This window comes from Corvus cornix, chromosome 10 (assembly GCF_000738735.6).
Source record: "Corvus cornix cornix isolate S_Up_H32 chromosome 10, ASM73873v5, whole genome shotgun sequence".
Classification (NCBI taxonomy): Eukaryota; Metazoa; Chordata; class Aves; order Passeriformes; family Corvidae; genus Corvus; species Corvus cornix.
The window spans coordinates 19,738,803-19,756,547 of record NC_046340.1 but is presented as its reverse complement, the minus strand read 5'-3'; the positions used below and the strand labels follow the sequence as shown (position 1 = coordinate 19,756,547).

Here is a 17,745-nt window from a genome sequence, read left to right as displayed (position 1 = left end):
AAGCCCTGGGAAACAACATTTTCACAAGATGAAGATATTTCTGAAGTCCACTGAAATCCAAATTCAGTTGAATTCCAGCTGTACCAGCCTTGTATCAGGAATATTTTTTATTATTGTCAGTGAGTAAATGGGGAAATTGCCAACAAAATGATTTTTGCGGGATCTCAAGAGATGTGGGTTTGCTTTTAATTTGACTCTTCCAACCCTGCCTAATCATTTCCCAATAGGCTGAACACTGCTCTGAGGCAGCTGGTTTGAGCAGGGAAGGCTCCTCAGGCACTCTTTTACCCTTTCTACACGGAATGCACCTGGTTTCCATTTCTGGACGTGTGAGTGTGATATCAGAGGGGAGGGCGGGTGGTGCAGCCTTACTGTACTTCTCCTCCTTGCACCTCTGCAGGATCTCTAAGCTCCTCTGATGCACTGGGTGGTGGAGAAAGCTAAAACTATCCACACTTTTCAAAACCGCACATGGCACTGCATCATCATGCCCTTGGGAAGCAAAATAAAAACAAACAAAAAAACAAATGGAGAGAAGAGAAAGATTTTATAAGCAGAAATCAGGAGAGGGGAAGGAACAAGCCCGAAAGAGCTCGAGGGTCACACGATTTTCGTGCTCGACACAATTGAACTGCGGTTTCCTCCGCACAGCACCGTGGCACGGGAGCAGTGGGCTGGACCATGTCCCAGTCCCAATTATAATCCTCATTAGACAGAGCATAATCACTTAATAATCACTCCAAGATTATGTGGGCAAAAAGAGGATTATTAGATACATCTTCATTTTTATTAACTTATTTTTTAAATCTTTTCTGTGCCTCTGTCCGGTGTTACCTGCAAATCCCTGTCCAGATGTTCTGTGATGCAACCACCTGGAATTCTCATCTTGCATCCTAGTGCCACATTTTGCTCAGATTTTGGCAATTAAAAGGAAAAATGTAAATTATTTGCATTAAGCACAGTTCCCATATTCCCTGAGGGCAGAGAACACAGAGTCTGGAGGTTGGCACGATAGGCTTGAGTTGGAAGAAACAACCAATGTGTGGCCAAGGGGACTTCTGATGGCCCAGCTGTGAGCACAGGGTGGAGGAGAGGTGACACCAGTGACAATGTGCCAACAGGCAGAGCCTCTCTGTCATGGTTGGCCAAGTCCAGGATGTGCCACACTCCCAGCAAGGCGTGGGGAGGTCACCAAGGAGTCGCCTTGTGCCAGCACCTATGGGAGCATTTCACACCAACGCATCAAACCATCGGAAAGGGCTGACCTGAATCTTCCACAGGAACACTGTCAAGGGCTGTCTTCCTCACCTTAACACCAGCGAGACCTCAGACACCGAGTTTTTGGTTGCTGGCAGCTTTATTTGCATTTTTTATTGATTATTTTTGGGGGCAGTGGTTTTTTTGGTGACCAGCTTCAGGAATAAATCTGCAGAAGCCAGGGAGCAACCCTTGTTGCCCAAATCCAACTGCAGAGCCCATCGAGGGCAGGCACAGCCTCAGGACCACAAAACTTTCATCAGAGCAAGGATTTAGGTCCAGCAAAACCAAATCTCCACAGCCTAGTTTGTATGAACAGCACCATTTTTTTCCATTAAATTTTTGCTAACAGAGAATTAGAGGGTTTTGCATAAATGTGTATTGATGACAGCAAAGAAAGTCAATCAGCCAATTTTCTTTCCTAAAAAGCTTGATAGTGTTCCTTTAATCCAAGTTCACTAACAAATCCAGGTCTAACACGCAGTTCTATTGAACCACTTAAATCCGCATTGATAAACTCAGTAATAAAAATAATTAAAAATCAAATTATTGAAGAGTTCCACCCTTCAGCTAAGTGCAGCTCGCTCGATCCTGGCATCTTTGACTTGAGGAGCGTTGGCAGCACCATAAGAAGCATCACTTGGGCAGAACACAAAAGTACCAAACAAAATTCCACTTTGCTGCTCTTCACCTTCAAGTTAACGAGGACAATCACACAATCACCAAAAGCTGCACTAGGAGGGCATCAGGAGCACAAAAAAAGAAGAGTCCCCAAAGCCAGCAAGAAAAAATGCTGATTATCCTTCCAGAAGCATCTGCTTGGCATGAAGGAGACAACCAAAAGGATGATGTGGAAAGGAGGCAGAGCAAAAATTTGCAGAGCTGCTTAGACATAAGCCAGGGATTCTTCCAGAAAATCCCCACTGGGTATTGCAAGTGTACAAGCACGAGAGATGCAGCTGGGATTCAGACAAAGAGTGCAAAGAGCCTTTAATTAAAAGAAGCATCTTTTGGATATTTCCCTGCTCCCTCACTTCACCTGCCTGATGGATGGGGAAAGGACCTCAGAAACCAAGAACGGGCAGCATGTCTTGAAAAAATATCTGTACAAATATTAAGTGTGTGCATGTGGATGAACGTGTGAGAGAGGCTTTTCTTACTCTACCATCATTTTATCAGAAGCTCACATCAGTGGGCAGGTAGATGCCCAAATCAGGCTAATTAAAGCCATCAAGGATTTTTTTTTTTATAAAAACCAAAATAAACCTCAAATATGTGCTGTCTTTGGTTCTCTGCTTCTATCTATCATGATGGGAGAATTTTAGTGATACTTTGATAACTCACAAATGTTTTCTGCCATGGAGGTGAAGCATCAATTTGGGGCTTTTCTGCATTATTTTGGAGAGAAGAAGGGACTTCCAGCATCATGTAGCATCACGCTACACCAGCCCATGGCACTGTCCTGACACTGGCTGAGCCTTCTGTCCACGTCCACCTCTTCCACAGCCGCCTGCTTTGGTGACAGGATTTTGGAGGACGACAACGGAACAGGAGATGAGTGTGAGGTCACACCAGCAAAAACATGACGGAAACACTGTTACTGATCTCACCTTGCTGAGCGTGACCTGGGCAAAGTCAGAATCCCAGAATGCTTTTGAGTTAGAAAGGACCTTAAAAATCATCCAGTCCCACCCCCTGCCACCTTCCACTAGACCCAGTTGCTCCAAGGCCTGTCCAGCCTGGATGGTCATGCTTGGACATGGTGGGTAGCTCTCCAAAGAGGGCAAGGACAGTGATCCCAGCTCTGCCACTGCTTGTAGGCTGAGGTTTTCCCACAGATGAGGTGTACCTCAGTATGGAATTTAGATTTAGGTCATCTCCTCCCAGTAGTGCTGCCTGTATAACGGAGACTTTCTCATGACCTTTTCCCAATTTGGAGCACACAGAAGATCAGGGTATAAATGATCGGAGGATTGTTGGGAAGTTTGAGACAAACCTTACCTGGCTTTCTGAGGGGTTTGTTTTTTCTTTGACTCAAAACCCAGAGGGTACAAAGCACAAAGCCATTTGAATACAGGCTGAAGGACATGGACAGATACAAGAGCAGCACCATGAAAAGGTTTAGAAATTCAGCCATCACCATGCATTAGTTAATGCTGGTATGGAAAGAGAAGGCGATACAAGAATTGAGTCTCAGAATTGTCTCAAGACCTCCTGGACTCACCCAGTTATTTATATATCTATAATCATATCTAGGTATTGATATAGATATATATAGAGAAAGAGATACAAGCAAGTTACTGCTACAAACTCTGGACTGAAAAGCGGGAGTGAGGAGACGAGCATGGCAGTGAGCAGGACCAGCTGCCAGAGACACAGAAAGCGAAGCAGGGCTTGAAATCAGCTCTTACTTCCTGAGATTAAATGAACTTCTCTTATCTCTTGGATCAGCTCATTTGAGTTCAGCCTGGGGTTTATGCAAGATGAAAATGCAAAGGTGGATTTTGGAAGCCACCTCTTTGAAGTGGCCTTTCTTCCAATGCCAAACATCTTTGCCATCTCCCTCTTTGGTTAGTCTGTCCAAAAACACTGCCTTGATGTGCCAGACAGACTCAGGCTCATGAGAATCAGCTCCTCTCTTATGCTGCATCTGACAGGTGTCAGAGGAAGAACTTCCAGAGCTGAAAGATGATTTTTTGCATTCTGCTCTTCTTGGGATTCTCTCCCAAGAAAATGATTCTTTCTGCTTGAAGAGCTTCCATCCCTGCACTCCTTGTCCCAGGCTCCCTCGCTCTCCACAATGCAAACCTCACTGATTGCAAAATAATTCATGGTGTGGCTCCGCACTTCATTTTAACCCAGCTGACATTTTCCCTGCTGAGGCTCTAATTCCATCATGGATTTCAAGCCCTCTTGTGCCCAGAAATGAATAGTAATAGCTTGTACTTGTCTTCCCGAAATTGCTTTATGCAGAGAAATGGTCTAAAAGCACAGCCAGGTCTTGCCTGCCACAGCATGATGATGCACCATCACTTCCCTTTAATTTAATGCCCCCGTGATCCGTGGTTCTGGATGACTGCAAAGCCATGAATTTTGCTAGACAAGAGACATGCTCTCCTGCAGCTGAAAGGGTGAACAGCTTGGAAAATGATAGGAAGATTTATTGCCTTTTTTTGTTTCCAGATCTAAATAAAGGCTCAAGAACTACTACAAAAATAATTTGCTTTTTTTGTTGGATAATTTGTATGTCTCTGTTTGAATGATTTGGGTTTCTCTATCCATGCATCCTACAAAAAGGAAAAATTAAAGCAGCAGTAAAACGAAAATACTTCCTTATGACATGTTAAAATCCAAATGTACCTTGAAATGTGACTTCTGCAAAAAATCTACCTGTTATTTTAATGAGTTTTCTAATAGATTAAAAACTCCTAATAAGTCAGGCTACTTAAAACAGTGTAATAACATACTAGACCCGAACTGCCACTGGAAAACAGCTCCAGGACCAGCTGATGGGCACACGTACCAGTTTTCTTCTCCACATATCGTTTTCCAGCCTCCCTAAACGCGACCATGGCCCTGAAAAAGGCCCTCAGGACAGCCCAGCGGAAAACAGCCACGGGATCAATCCCGATCATGCCGCAGATAAAGGCGTTCCTGCTGCTCCGCAGGAGAGCCACGATGTCCGGGCGCATGTGATCCGTGTTCTTCTCTCGGAAATCCTAGGGAAGGAGAAGGAGGAGAAAAGAGGAAAATAAACAATGCCCACAAGATGCTCCAGGTGGGATCTTCCAGGCTATCTCTGGGCCAGCACAACTATTGAATCTTGTTTCTGTCTTTCTCTCCGGCTCCCGTATCAGATACCTCTTCATGACCATCATCTCTGATGCTTATCACGTGCGTTTATTGCATCAGAAACATGATGAGAGATTTGCAGCCGCAAATCCTGAGGCTGTTTCTCACAGAGTCTCATCTGCCCACCAGACTTCCTTCTGCTAATAGCTGGCATGAATAGAAATAGGGCCAACTTTGGAATCGTTCACGGGGGATTCCAGAAAGTACCTGTGGCAGTGGGATGCTGAGACCTAAGCACACATGACCTGTAGTAAAGGTGGCTAATGATGAGTAAAACACTGGGTTTTCTACACAAACGAAGGCCAGAGAGGCCACCAGACACCCGATTTCAACTCGTCATTGGGGCATAGCACTGAACTCAGTGCGCATCCCTAAACTCTTCCTGAAATGCCCACGTGGAGGAGAACAGGATGACCCAGTCCCTACCACCTTTTCATTTCCCCGAACACTTCTCTCCTGACTCTCCCATCTTCTTGAGACAAGTCCTCTCCAAAACATCTCTGTGGAGCCTCTGGGGCTCTCCTTCCCTATCCCAGATTTAGATGAAAGCAGCTGCCGGGGAACAGCTGGGTGACAGACCTTGACGCCGTACTTCACTTTGCCCGCGTAATGTTTGATGATGAAAGCCGGCTCCATCACCGCCGGGAATTCGATGTAGGAGTTCCCTTCGTGTTGACGCTTGAATTTGTCCAGCAGTGTCTGGTTTGTGGCTTGAGGAAAACTGAGTGGAGAGAATTGAAAGGAAGAAGCTGTAAACCCAACGGGAAAACTTTTCCACTTCTTTCTTGGCCACAAAAGGGAAAGCAGAGACCTTCTGAGCTTCCACTTCTGTGTCTGTTTCAGCAGAGCCTCTGGGTAAGAGAAAGGAACCCTCCATCCTCAAGCTCCATGGAAATCTGCAGCATGGAGGTGTTATTTCCCAACTTTACCCAATTACAGTATCACTGGGAGACCATCACTGCTGGTTTCTTGTCAACGAGACAAGAAGTAGGGGAGAGACCTCAAATGGTGGGAACAGACCTCGTGCCCTGGGCCACGTGGATCTGAGGTGACCTCAGCAAAACCACCTGGCCTTTCCCTGCCTTTCACATGGAGGGAACTGGCACAAGCAGTCGATGGGAGAACTGTTCTGCTCAGAAGTTTCCACACCAAAGCAGCCCCGGAAGCCGCACATTCACCCAAGAACTTCTCCCAGGACGACGGATGGATGCAACCAAGGATGCAAATCTGAGGTAAGTCCCTGATGCCCATGAAACCCTGTGGAAATGCAGCCCCTATGGACAAGTGCCCTCGCTTTATTTGGGTTCAATTTTTACCAGTAAATTGATAAATCCACCTTATTTCTCAACAACAGCACCTACACATCCTGCTTTAGCTCATGCACTTGGGTTCAGCACCTTCACATGGTCACACCCCAAGAGACAGGGAAAGAAATGAAGAGAGAAGCAAGGGAAACCTTTTCCCTTCCCTTTAATGGAAGAAATTCTGGAAAGGAATTTCAGTAATTATTTTTTAAGGCTTTTTGCTCAGCTGGCTGATTCTCCACTCTGTGTGTCGCCACCTCGAAAGCAACACTAGAAACACCAATCAGCCCAGTGAGCTATTAGCACCTTTCTGGGAAGTTGGTTTTTTTTTTTTTTTTTCAGAAAACTGGAGGATAAACACGTTTTAACTGAAAAAACAAATCTCATTTCCAAAGCCAGCATTTTCCTACTCACTTGCTTTCCTCGTCCAGCAGATGGAGCAGCCCCGTTGGCTTCTTGCTGATCAGGTTGATGCAGCTGGAGTTGTCTATGTAGTCGATGTTGTGCCAGCTAATTCCTTCTGCTCTATATTCCTCCTGAAAAAACCCCCACAGATGACATAATGATGATTTGGTGCAAGCAAAAATAAAAGACAAAATCCAAAAGGTTTTGTGGAAACTGATACACTGTTTACCAAAACAAACATCTCTCCTTATTCTATCTATCCTTACTCCTGATATTCCATCAATGCTTTCTTTGATTCTAAAGAAAAGGATAAAGAACCTCTGGAACAACTTGAAACAAAGGGAACCACAGAGCATTTCACAATTTCAGATGCACCAGACGTTTGTTCGGACACAGGGTGGCTGTGTGGGAGTCCAAGGGCACCCAGCACTTGTGGACTGCCATTTTCCTTTTCCTGGATTGCTTCTAAACCACAGCACAGTCTGGGCTGGAAGAGGCCTTAAAGCTCATCTCATTCCACCCCCTGCCATGAGCAGCAACAACTTCCACCATCCCAGGTTGCCTCGTCCAACCTGGCCTTGGACACTGCCAGGGATCCAGGGGCAGCCACAGCTGCTCTGGGCACCCTGTGCCAGGGCCTCGGCAGCCTCCCAGGGAACAATTCCTTCCCAGTATCCCATCCAGCCCTGCCCTCTGGCACTGGGAAGCCATTCCCTGGGTCCTGTCCCTCCATGCCTTGTCCCCAGTCCCTCTCCAGCTCTCCTGGAGCCCCTTTAGGCCCTGCCAGGGGCTCTGAGCTCTCCTGGAGCCTTTTCCTCTCCAGCTGAGCACCCCCAGCTCTCCCAGCCTGGCTCCAGAGCAGAGGGGCTCCAGCCCTGGAGCATCTCCGTGGCCTCCTCTGGGCTCTCTCCAGCAGCTCCAGGTCCTTCTGCTGTTGGACCCCAGGGCTGGGGCAGCTCTGCAGGTGGGGGCTCACCTGAGTGGGGCAAATGGGCAGATTCTCCCACTTCCCACGCTTTGGGACCTGGGGGGTTTTGGGGTTCCCAGCGCATGTGGCTGGGGCATGCAGAGCTTCCCGCCCATCAAAGGGACACACAACTTGCATCAATGAATATTTAGTATTCAGTTGCTGGAAGGAAACTGTGGTACAACATATTAATTACACAGAAAAAGCAGTAACCCTCCCATCCCTGCTTCCCTGGGCTCTGCTCTTCCACATCTCCCACTATTAATGGCCAGTGCTCCATGGGTGAACAAAGAGACCTCCAGCCATACAAAGCCACTGCTCCAGGAGCAGCAGAACCACCACCCTCTACAGTAAAAGTGAGGATCTGCCCCCAAATTCAAGCTGAGGCAAAAAAGCCTCAAAGAAAAAAGACTCAAAATGAAAACATTTTCCATCAAAATAGTTCTAACCCCTTCTCTCCTATAAAGGTTATGTCCTCTGAGATATACTTGCAACTGGATTACTTCAAGAAGTTTTATGCAGAAATTATTTTAGCGCATCTGGACGAAAGTGGAGTTTAAACATCATAATTTTTATCATATGTTTTAAGACTTGTGACTCACTGTCTAAACAGAGATACTGGAATGTGCACCTTACTCCATGTGTTGGACAAAGACCTACTGATCCAGCTGCCTTTTTACTTCTCTATCACGGGACATTTTGATGGCAGAATTGAAGAGGAAAAGGAAACAGGTTTCAAAATCCTAAGAGGATCCATCTTTCTAACAATCAGATTCATTGTTATTGCTGCCTCTGACTTTATTTGTAATATGAGCAAACAACTTTCAAAGAAGTATGTCCATCCAAGACTCCTCATCCAAAATTAACATGAACTCTACAGATATTCTTAGAATTAAAGAGCCTGAAGAGCTTTGAGACATTTCACAAGGAAATTCTTGCTAAAACAACCCCTACAAGGTTCTGAATTCAGTATGGGAGACGTATAATCTTACAACAACAACGCAGATGGATACAGACGTGTGCTGCCTTAGAAGGAGTTTTTAGCATCCCTAAAGCCTTTGGGATTCAAAATATACAACATACCCTTGGTAAAAACATCCTGAAAGTAAGGAATGACTCTGCATTATGAATTTTGTTTTCTCTTTTCATTTTTTAATCTTTTTCCTTCAGCTCTTGCCGAGCAACCAGGACACAGCAGAACCTCACAACAACATTCCCAAATCCCTGCTGAATGGTAGGCAATAAAAAAATCACAGATTTGATTAAAACTCATGGCATTTTCAGTGCAAGCCAGGAAAAAGCTTCTATCCAGCAATTGCAGGCTGCGTATTTCGGAGCAGGCATGAGCTGCTCCCAAGGGATTTCTCAGAGTCAGCACCATCCATCAACTGCCCACTTCCAACAGCCCCTTAATGGAGTGCAGGGTCCATTAGGCCCAGCTTTGCCAGCTCGAGACTGGTCAGGAGCATGGGGAGAGCAACAAAACCTGGGTGTGATGAGCCAAGAGCAGCAACATTGCAGTGGTGATGGGTGGGTGTTACTGGACTGACGTATTTATTATCATGACTCTTTGTTGAAGTACTTGTTGAGGGGCTTTATATTTTTTTGCCCCTCCAAACCCCCTAAATCATGTAGAGTTTTATGTCTCCACACACCTAAAGTGAGAAATTGTTGCCCTGCTCTAGAAGGCCTCTAGACATCCATAATTCCACATGGGACGTTGGGCAGCTGCGCAGCAAATGTGCTGTGAGACTCCTCTGGCCACACTAAAAACTTGCTCCTGAGATCAGTACAAAAGCACCAATCAGCAATGCCAGACAGGGAGGTTTTTTAAATAGTCCAGTAAATGACCATGAAGGACCAGAGTTCACTTCTCTAGGCTCATTTTCAGCTGTTCCACAGACCCGGTGGTCAGTGATCAGGTCCCTCCTGGCCTTGCTTCCTTCAGCTGCAGGATTTTGGCTAATTCTCCCTCCTCTGCTCCTTTTTCCTCTGGGCTGGGTCAGAAACACTCACTCCCAGGCTCTGGGTTCTTCCCTCCCTTCCACCCCCAGCACAACCTGTTCCCACTCTGGCCAAGTGAGAAGAGAGATTCAGGTCCTCAACGAACAACCTTTTCCACAATAACTCAGAGATTTGCTCTCATTTCAAGACAGGCAGCAGGAACTATTCCAGAGCAACTGCTACAAAGCCTAAATGGAAATAAATTCCCCTTATTCTTTTTTTCCTAGCATTTTTCCAGTTCTTGGTTTGGTTGCCTTCAGGATCTCAGCTCAAGAGATACAACTATGGATTTGGGATGGGCTGATGCAATTTCTGGGGTGTTTGCTGGTCTGCAGAACACCCTGGAGATTGTCCACAGAAAGGCAGAAGCTTTAGGATAAGATCACTGCTGTCCACTAAACTTAATTAAATTGCAGCTGTTAATTCCATATGATTCCTATATTCATCTTCTAAAGACCATCTTCCTGCAGAATTCAGGAGATATCCTTAAAGGCTACCTCCAAAATATTCCTTAATCTCTGAGTATGACAACAAAGCCTCTGCCATCCTTGGATGGATGCAGGGTCCTGGAGCACTGGAATATTTGGGAATTCCATTTAAACAATATGAGGTTTTCATTTAACAAGACAAAAACAACATGAAGCACTTTCAGTCCATTCAAACAAAAATCCCTCAAGCTGGAGGTTGATTAAAAATCAGCTTAAATCTATACCTTGATTTAAAACTAAGTTATGTTTAGGGGCACATTCAAATGTCCTGTTCCTGGGAGATCATCTTTACATTAAGAACCAAATTGTTGACATTTCCACGATCTGCAAAAGTTTCTACTGCAGTGAAGTCCCAGTTTTGGCATCCTTACTCACAGTAAAAACGTGAGGATTTACTCCTCCCATCCCTGGATACCTGAAACCTGGTCTGCTGGAAAGTGGAGCAATGCAAGTTCACTGGAGAGAAGAGCACTGAGCTCCCAGACTTGGCAAAAGAAATGGAGCACAGAACGAAAAAAGACATTTGGGGTTTTTTTAGAGTCCACCAGCTCCATATTTTTATTTAATTATTGGGTGAGATGCTACAGATTGTTCTCCAAGTGACCTCTATGGACTCCACGAGGAGATTCCCACTTCTCAAGTGGGAATTCAGAAACAGCTTTGCTGCCCTGAGCATGGAGTTTGTCAGTGTGGGGTCACTGAAGGGATCTGAATAAAGCACAGTGTATGATGCTCAAATTCATTAAAAAAAGATATAAAATGGGGACACAGACCTTGGAATGCACATGGAATATGAGAATAAATGTTTACTCTCACACAGTGTTACCTGAGGCAAAGCAGCATGTAAAAATTGGGGTACCAAACAAACAGAATAGGGAGAATATCCAACATTTTTAAGCAGGAAAATTACAGGAAATCTAGGAAAGGGAGAGCTGCTAAAGCTCTGTTAAGGAGAAACTCTGCCTGCCTGCACTGTCCCAGAGCACAGACACTGCCCATGGCACAGAATAATGAATTTAAAATTAAAACAAACATGCTGAGCATCAGGAAAACCTTCCCAACTGGGCTGCAAGGCCTGATGGAAACCCTCCTGCTAGGAACAGAAAAACCCTGTAATTTTATAGCTGGAGTTGTTGAGAACCAAGTCCCGTTATCTTTACAGGAGCGTTGGAGCAGTTCTGTTATCAGGACTTTATTTTGGTGCCAGAAAACCAAAACACTCTAATCCAGGGTGGAATTAAAGACTTCTTTATCCTGAGTGGGAGAAAACACCCACAAGCTCAACAAAATCTTGGAGATGCTGGAAAATGTCTTTACACCTCCATAGATGATCGTCAATTACTCTGCATCCAGCCACAGCCCTCAGTAAATAAACCCAAATGCTAAAAAGCACAATTAGGGGAGAAAAAGTTAAATATGATTTTTAAGCTCACACTTACCTAGATATGGTATCTAACTGTGATAAATATGGTATCTAAATAAGATATCTATGCTCTCTTTGGAGTATCATGGTCCCTGGGTGCTGCTGCTCCCCAAAATCATGTGGTAAAATTCAGAGGTGGGGAGGGAGGGACCAGGGGCTTGAAAAACTTCAGAGAAGAGGAAATGCAGAGATGAAATGACACAGGAGACATGATAAAAATACAAAATAAAAACCATCATAAATTCCCCATCTGTCTAAAAGCACAAAACTCAGGGTTTAGGAAATTCAAATCAAAAGGTGGTGAAAAGTCCCACCTAAAGATAAAGGTTTTACCATGATATATGAAATTGCCCTATCATGGGATATCAAAGATACAAATTTTCTCATGATTTAAAGAGGTCCAGAGGGCTTTGGGCATCCATCCACACATCCTGCAAGCCAAAAGCCCTGAAAATCCCTCAGTGTTTTCAGTGCCCTGGAGGCAGATGTCTTATCCCACAGGCATATTGCCATTAGTCACAGTGAGAATTGAGAAACAGCCCCAAAAATAACATTTAGAAACCCCAAGAGCAGCAGAACCCCCCACCAGCTCATTCACCTCCTCCCAGGCAGAGCCAGACCAGATCCAGGAGTTTATCTACTCCAGCCTTTCCTTACTGGGGCATAGGAAAACCTTGTTTACACGATGAAAACTCCCAGATTAAAGTGAGAAATCAACTGAAAAATCCCTTTTTCCAGCATAACTCCATGTGGGAACAATTCCCATCGTGCTCCTGTCATAAAAACTCGTGTAATCCAGAGCCACACGATCAACAGGCAGCTACTTTTGGATATCTAAATGTATATATCTGGCATAAAAATTCCCGACTAAACAGAAGGGTGTGAAATTCCTCTCTTCTTGCCTTGAACACCATCTGCTTCAGCTTCAGGCTTCTTTGCAAAGTGAGAAACTAGGAATTAATCCCCTTCCACATCTCTCTCCATTCCTAGCTGAACTCCCCAGTTTAAAATAATCCCCAAATATTTTTGTACCGTATGTTAAAAACGGTCGTTGTTATGTGAAAAATTAGAGGAGCTAAACCTCATATGGACATATGGACACATTTGCATCCTAAAATCCATCCTGGGGAGCTTGGGAAAATTTGTGCACAGCTGGAAATGGCCAGCAAGGTATGGGGGAATCTTTCCCCTAAGGATTCATCTGTCCAGGAATGAACCCATCCCACGGAGGATTAATTGCTGGCTCAGCAGATGGGCCCAGCAGAATCCTCCCGGCATAAATTGATGATTAAAATGAGTTTGATATGATAAATCCATGGGATGTGGAAAGTTCCTAAATGAGTGAGACCAATGTCTGGTCCTTGGTCTGCTTGTGCTGCAGACGGGGTGGATGCCTCGAGTTCCTGACATCCCTCCAGGAAAAGATGCTGAGGCTGAAGGTTTCATTTAGGAATGAGGATTTTTATGTTCGTTCTCAATTTTAGTAGAAAAGGAATTTATAGACACAGACATAAATATAAATATAAAGATATAACATGTATATATTTTAACCATGTGCTCACAGACACAACAAATATAAATACTTAGCCACGTTCTCTATGAATACATGGTCTATAAACAGGTTTTTAAGGCCCCCTCTGTCCATGATAACATGGCGCAGTGCAGGGGAGCTGATGAGCCTTCCCTTGCAGCCAAGGTCCTCCTTGAGATGGTCTCCTTCCCGGTGACTATTTCAGCAGCTCCTCAGCAAATGCCAAGTGAATTTGGACTTATTCTGAGGCTGATGCTTCACTCACTGATGACTCCCCCCTGCTGTACATAGGCAGATTTGAATTTATTGGAATTTGCACTCTCCATCATGAAAGCGTTTTAAACCAGCAGGTTCAGCCCAGAAAACCATGTGCCAGCTCCACACCATCCATCTCTGAGCTCAAATCAGCTCCCTGAGCTTCAGTGGCAACAGGGTTTCAGTCATAAATTATATTTTGCTCTCAAAATAGGCAGAATTGGGTTTGCATGGTTCAGCTGGCAGCACACACATTGCCACGATCCCACGGGCTCCCTCTGCGGGAACATCTTCCCAAGCTGCCCTTACACAGCCATGAGAAGCACAAGCTTAACATTTCTGTGGGATCTGCTGGTGGATCCATTCCTTTAATTTCTTCTGATCAAAATTGAAGAGGAAAAGAAATATCTGTATCTGCATCTACTGACACCTTAAAAGATGGATCAGAGTTAGGAGATGTGAAGGAACCTCCATCGTGGTCATGGTGAGCACCAGATGGGTCTTTGAGGCTGAAAATCTTGTCCCCCTTCCAGTCCCACTCCCCATTTCTGTCCATTAACACACTCCTGATTCCAGTCCTGCCACAGCAGGACAATTTTTACATTGGTTGAAGTATTTTACAGGCTTTTAGAGATTTCTTGCTTGTCATCTTGCTTAAGAGGAGAGGTCACATTGCACAACTCTGCCCTATGAAAATCCACCAACAGAAACACAGAATGCTTGTGTTGGAAGAGACCTTAAAGGTCTTCTGGTTCCAAGATCTAATGGACTCTCCCACTGTCCCAGGCTGCTCCAAGCCCCATCTGACCTGGCCTTGAACATTTCCAGGGATCCAGGGGCAGCCACAGCTGCTCTGGGCACCCTGTGCCAGGGCCTCCCCACTCTCCCAGGGAACAATTCCTTCCCAGTATCCCATCCAGCCCTGCCCTCTGGCACTGGGAAGCCATTCCCCCTTGTCCTGGCACTCCAAACCCTTTTTGTACCATTGATAAATAAAAACTGGTATCCCTGGAACAGTCTGTGCCAATACATCTGAGTAGGAACCACAATCAGCAGAAAACATCATCTACCTGGAGAAAGGAAGGAACCAGCTCCGAGGAGAGGAAAAAAGCTCAAGAGATCATGGTGACTTGGGAGAGGGATAAGGGCACTGGGAGCAAGCACCTGTGACTTGGAGAGTTACAGCAAGGAGCATGGAATGAGGGACAGGCTGGCCAAATGCAGCACCAGGATTCAATTAAAGGTCAGGAAATTCCACATGGGGAGAGCTGGAACCAGATGATATTTCAGGTCCCTTCCAACTCAATCTAATCTATGCTACCAGAGGATATATAAATAATATAACAGATGAGGATATATCCTATTACACATTATACATTACATGTTATATTTGCCTGTAATGATTACTCATTATCTGGAGAAACCCAGAAACAAGGGGGTGGCAAGTGAAGCCCCCCAGCCCCAGTCCCAGCCATGCAACATCCATGGACTTAAGGATGCTGGAAGGACCCAAGACAAAGCTCTGGGAGACTGACAATGGATCCCAAAATCACCGAGCTTGGAAAAAACCTCCCAGACCACAGAGTCCAACTCGTGCCTGATTCCCACCTTGTCCCCAGCCCAGAGCACTGAGTGCCACGTCCAGTCCCTCCTTGGACACCTCCAGGGCCGGGGGCTCCACCACCTCCTGGGAAGTTCCAATGCCTCAGCACCCTTTCCATGAAGAAATTCCTCCTGATGTCCCACCTGAACCCGCCCTGGCACAGCTCTGACTAGAGCTGTCCCTCAGTTCACTCATGTGCTTTGAAGTCGTCCTACCCTGCAGATCCCATTTAAACAGCTCTCAGCATCCTGATTTTTATTAGCACGATTTATGTGCTCTAAGCATCCTCCTCTTCCCCCAAATGTGAGTTGCATTCGATGGCACTCTGCCAAATAATAAATCAATAGCTTGTGCAGCTTGTTCCTTCTCCACGGGTCATGTGGCCCGCAGCTGACGGCAGCGTTCTCGGAGGGCAGCCGCTCTCCCATCTCCAAGGAAAACACAAACTTAACGGAGCCTCCCAGGCCTCAATGGTTGACTTCTGATGGTTGGCTTTTGTCTTCAGAGGCAATAAAGAGGCATTAACGCCTAACCAGTGATGAGATACAGAAAAAATCCTGGCGGGAAGGAAAGGAAGACTGTTCCGAGCAACGGGAGAGAGACCCTTTTTTGTAATTTATTTTAAATTTAAGTATTTTAGATTGATGCTTTTTAAATTACTTCACTCCCACCGTGATGAACAACCTGTTGTAACGTTCACAGAACCATAGAATCAAGGCTGGAAAACGTTAATGATTAAACTCACACTTATGTAAATACGGTATCTAAATATCATTTCTAAATGGGATATTTAAGTAAGATATCTAAACCCATTCTAGTGTCATGTTCCCTGGGGGCTGTTGCTCCTCAAAATCATGAGGTAAAACTCAGACATGGTTGGAGGGAGTGACCAGACCTCCAGGACCATCAAATCACACCTTCAACCAAACACCCCCATGATTTAGTCCAGACCGTTGGAGCACTCCACCTATTGCACAGGACCAGTAAACCACACAACCTCCCTAAATATTTATGGAGCTTTGGATGGCTGAGCAAACATTCCAGAGGATGCGTTATCCTGTTGAAATTCAGTTTTTCAGTCTGAGCAGCCTGAGATTTGCTGGCTGGGACATCAAGCTCACCAGGGACCCCACCAGAAAACAGACTTCACTGAACACCTGAGCTCCTGCCAGTTGATTGTGCTCCAAATTATGTAATTTTTTCAACCTCAACCTTGGTTATTTATCGATTTTTTTAAACAATAAAAGCATGTCCTTGAAACTGAGGTTTGGTGGGTAAACAAAAGCTGGAAAAAGAGGCAGAAAAGAACTTAAATAGCAAGACCTGTGGGATGGAAACTTACAGGATGAGTCCTCAACCTTTGCAAAGCATTAGCTGAAATGGGGAAAGGTGGGTGAGGTGGAGAGAACCAGATGAGCCCCAGCAGGGATGGGGGAAGACTGGTGAGGACAAAGATGACAAAGTTTGGAGAATGGGATACATAAAGAAATAAAAACTTGTACTCCTGGCCCCTAAACTGCCAAAGACCTGGAAACTGGGAGGAAACTCAGATCATGGGTGGTATGGTACTGGTGATCTCCAAACTACGTCTTCATCCACAGCAATTATTTAGTGCAGTGCCCTAAAGAAACCCAAACAAAAGGCAAGGTGCAATGCAAAAACGCTGTTTTCCTCTCCCAGAAGCACCTGGGTGTTCCCTGATTTGCAGGGCAGCTCTGGGCTTACCTGCTCTGCACAGGAGGCCACTTGATGAGGGCGCAGAGATGGAGCAGGGCCAGGGAACAGACAATCACTGCTGAGGTGATGCTCTGACAGCACCCAGTGAGTCCAAGAGCGACAGGGACGTGTCACCCGAAGCCACCAGCCTGAGGGAGGGATGGTGAAGGACCCCCTGCCTCGTGCTGCCCACATGAGGCAGCAGCTGAGCCACCAGCTACAGCCCCTCAGCCAACCTCCTCCCAGGAACCTGCGAGATACCCAGGGAGGAGAACACCACCTCTGTTCCGTGACAGGGCAAGGTCACAACTCCTGCCACAGCCACCTTTCTACACTAATAAATAGATCATCACCGATCCGGATGTAGAGTAGGCCAGGATTTATAAAGCCTTTACCCTTGCCCCGTGGTTGGCTGCAAGAGAGGAGGTTGCTCCTGCAAAGACCTTTGCAGCCCCTCAGTCACAGCACAAGAGCCGCTGTATTTTCGGGAGGCACCAGGCTGAAGACCGAGGACGCCTCGGTGGTTGTTTGCAAACCACTGGAAATAGCGTCATCTTCAGACAGAAGGTTTAAAAAAAGACTCACCAGACACATTGTATTAGATTTCACCATGGAAAAAAAGAAGGGAATAAAGATTAAAATAACCCCATGGTTCTCCTAGAGGACTGTGGTGGGTATTTTGCTTTCTGTAACATCAACAGCATGTCATGGCAACAATTCCACCATGGCTAAATGCCGTTCCGGCAGACAAATTCTATTAGGATTTCAAGAAAAATCCTTGGTGACTGTTTAATTTTGTCACTTATGTTTTAGCAGAAGTGTCCGGGTATCTCAGCAATCTCTCCTCAGCCTCCTGCAAGCTTTGGAGAGCTGAGGATTCAGAGAAGGATCTATCCACTTCAGGTCCCCATTACCAAGGCATCACAGAAACGCTTATAAA

General features: G+C 45.5%; 1 protein-coding gene across 13 annotated transcripts in view; it reads right to left on the bottom strand.

Annotated features, from left to right (window-relative positions):
• MYO9A (myosin IXA) overlaps positions 1-17,745 on the bottom strand; it is a 175,677-nt gene that overhangs the window by 41,028 nt on the left and 116,904 nt on the right. For all 13 annotated transcript variants that reach the window (XM_039557913.1, XM_039557912.1, XM_039557920.1 and 10 more), the window contains 4 exons: positions 6,828-6,949; positions 5,689-5,830; positions 4,781-4,976; positions 373-492 (listed from right to left, as the gene is read on the bottom strand). In XM_039557913.1, coding sequence (XP_039413847.1) covers positions 373-492; positions 4,781-4,976; positions 5,689-5,830; positions 6,828-6,949 — 580 coding nt within the window. The remainder of the gene's footprint in view (positions 1-372; positions 493-4,780; positions 4,977-5,688; positions 5,831-6,827; positions 6,950-17,745) is intronic.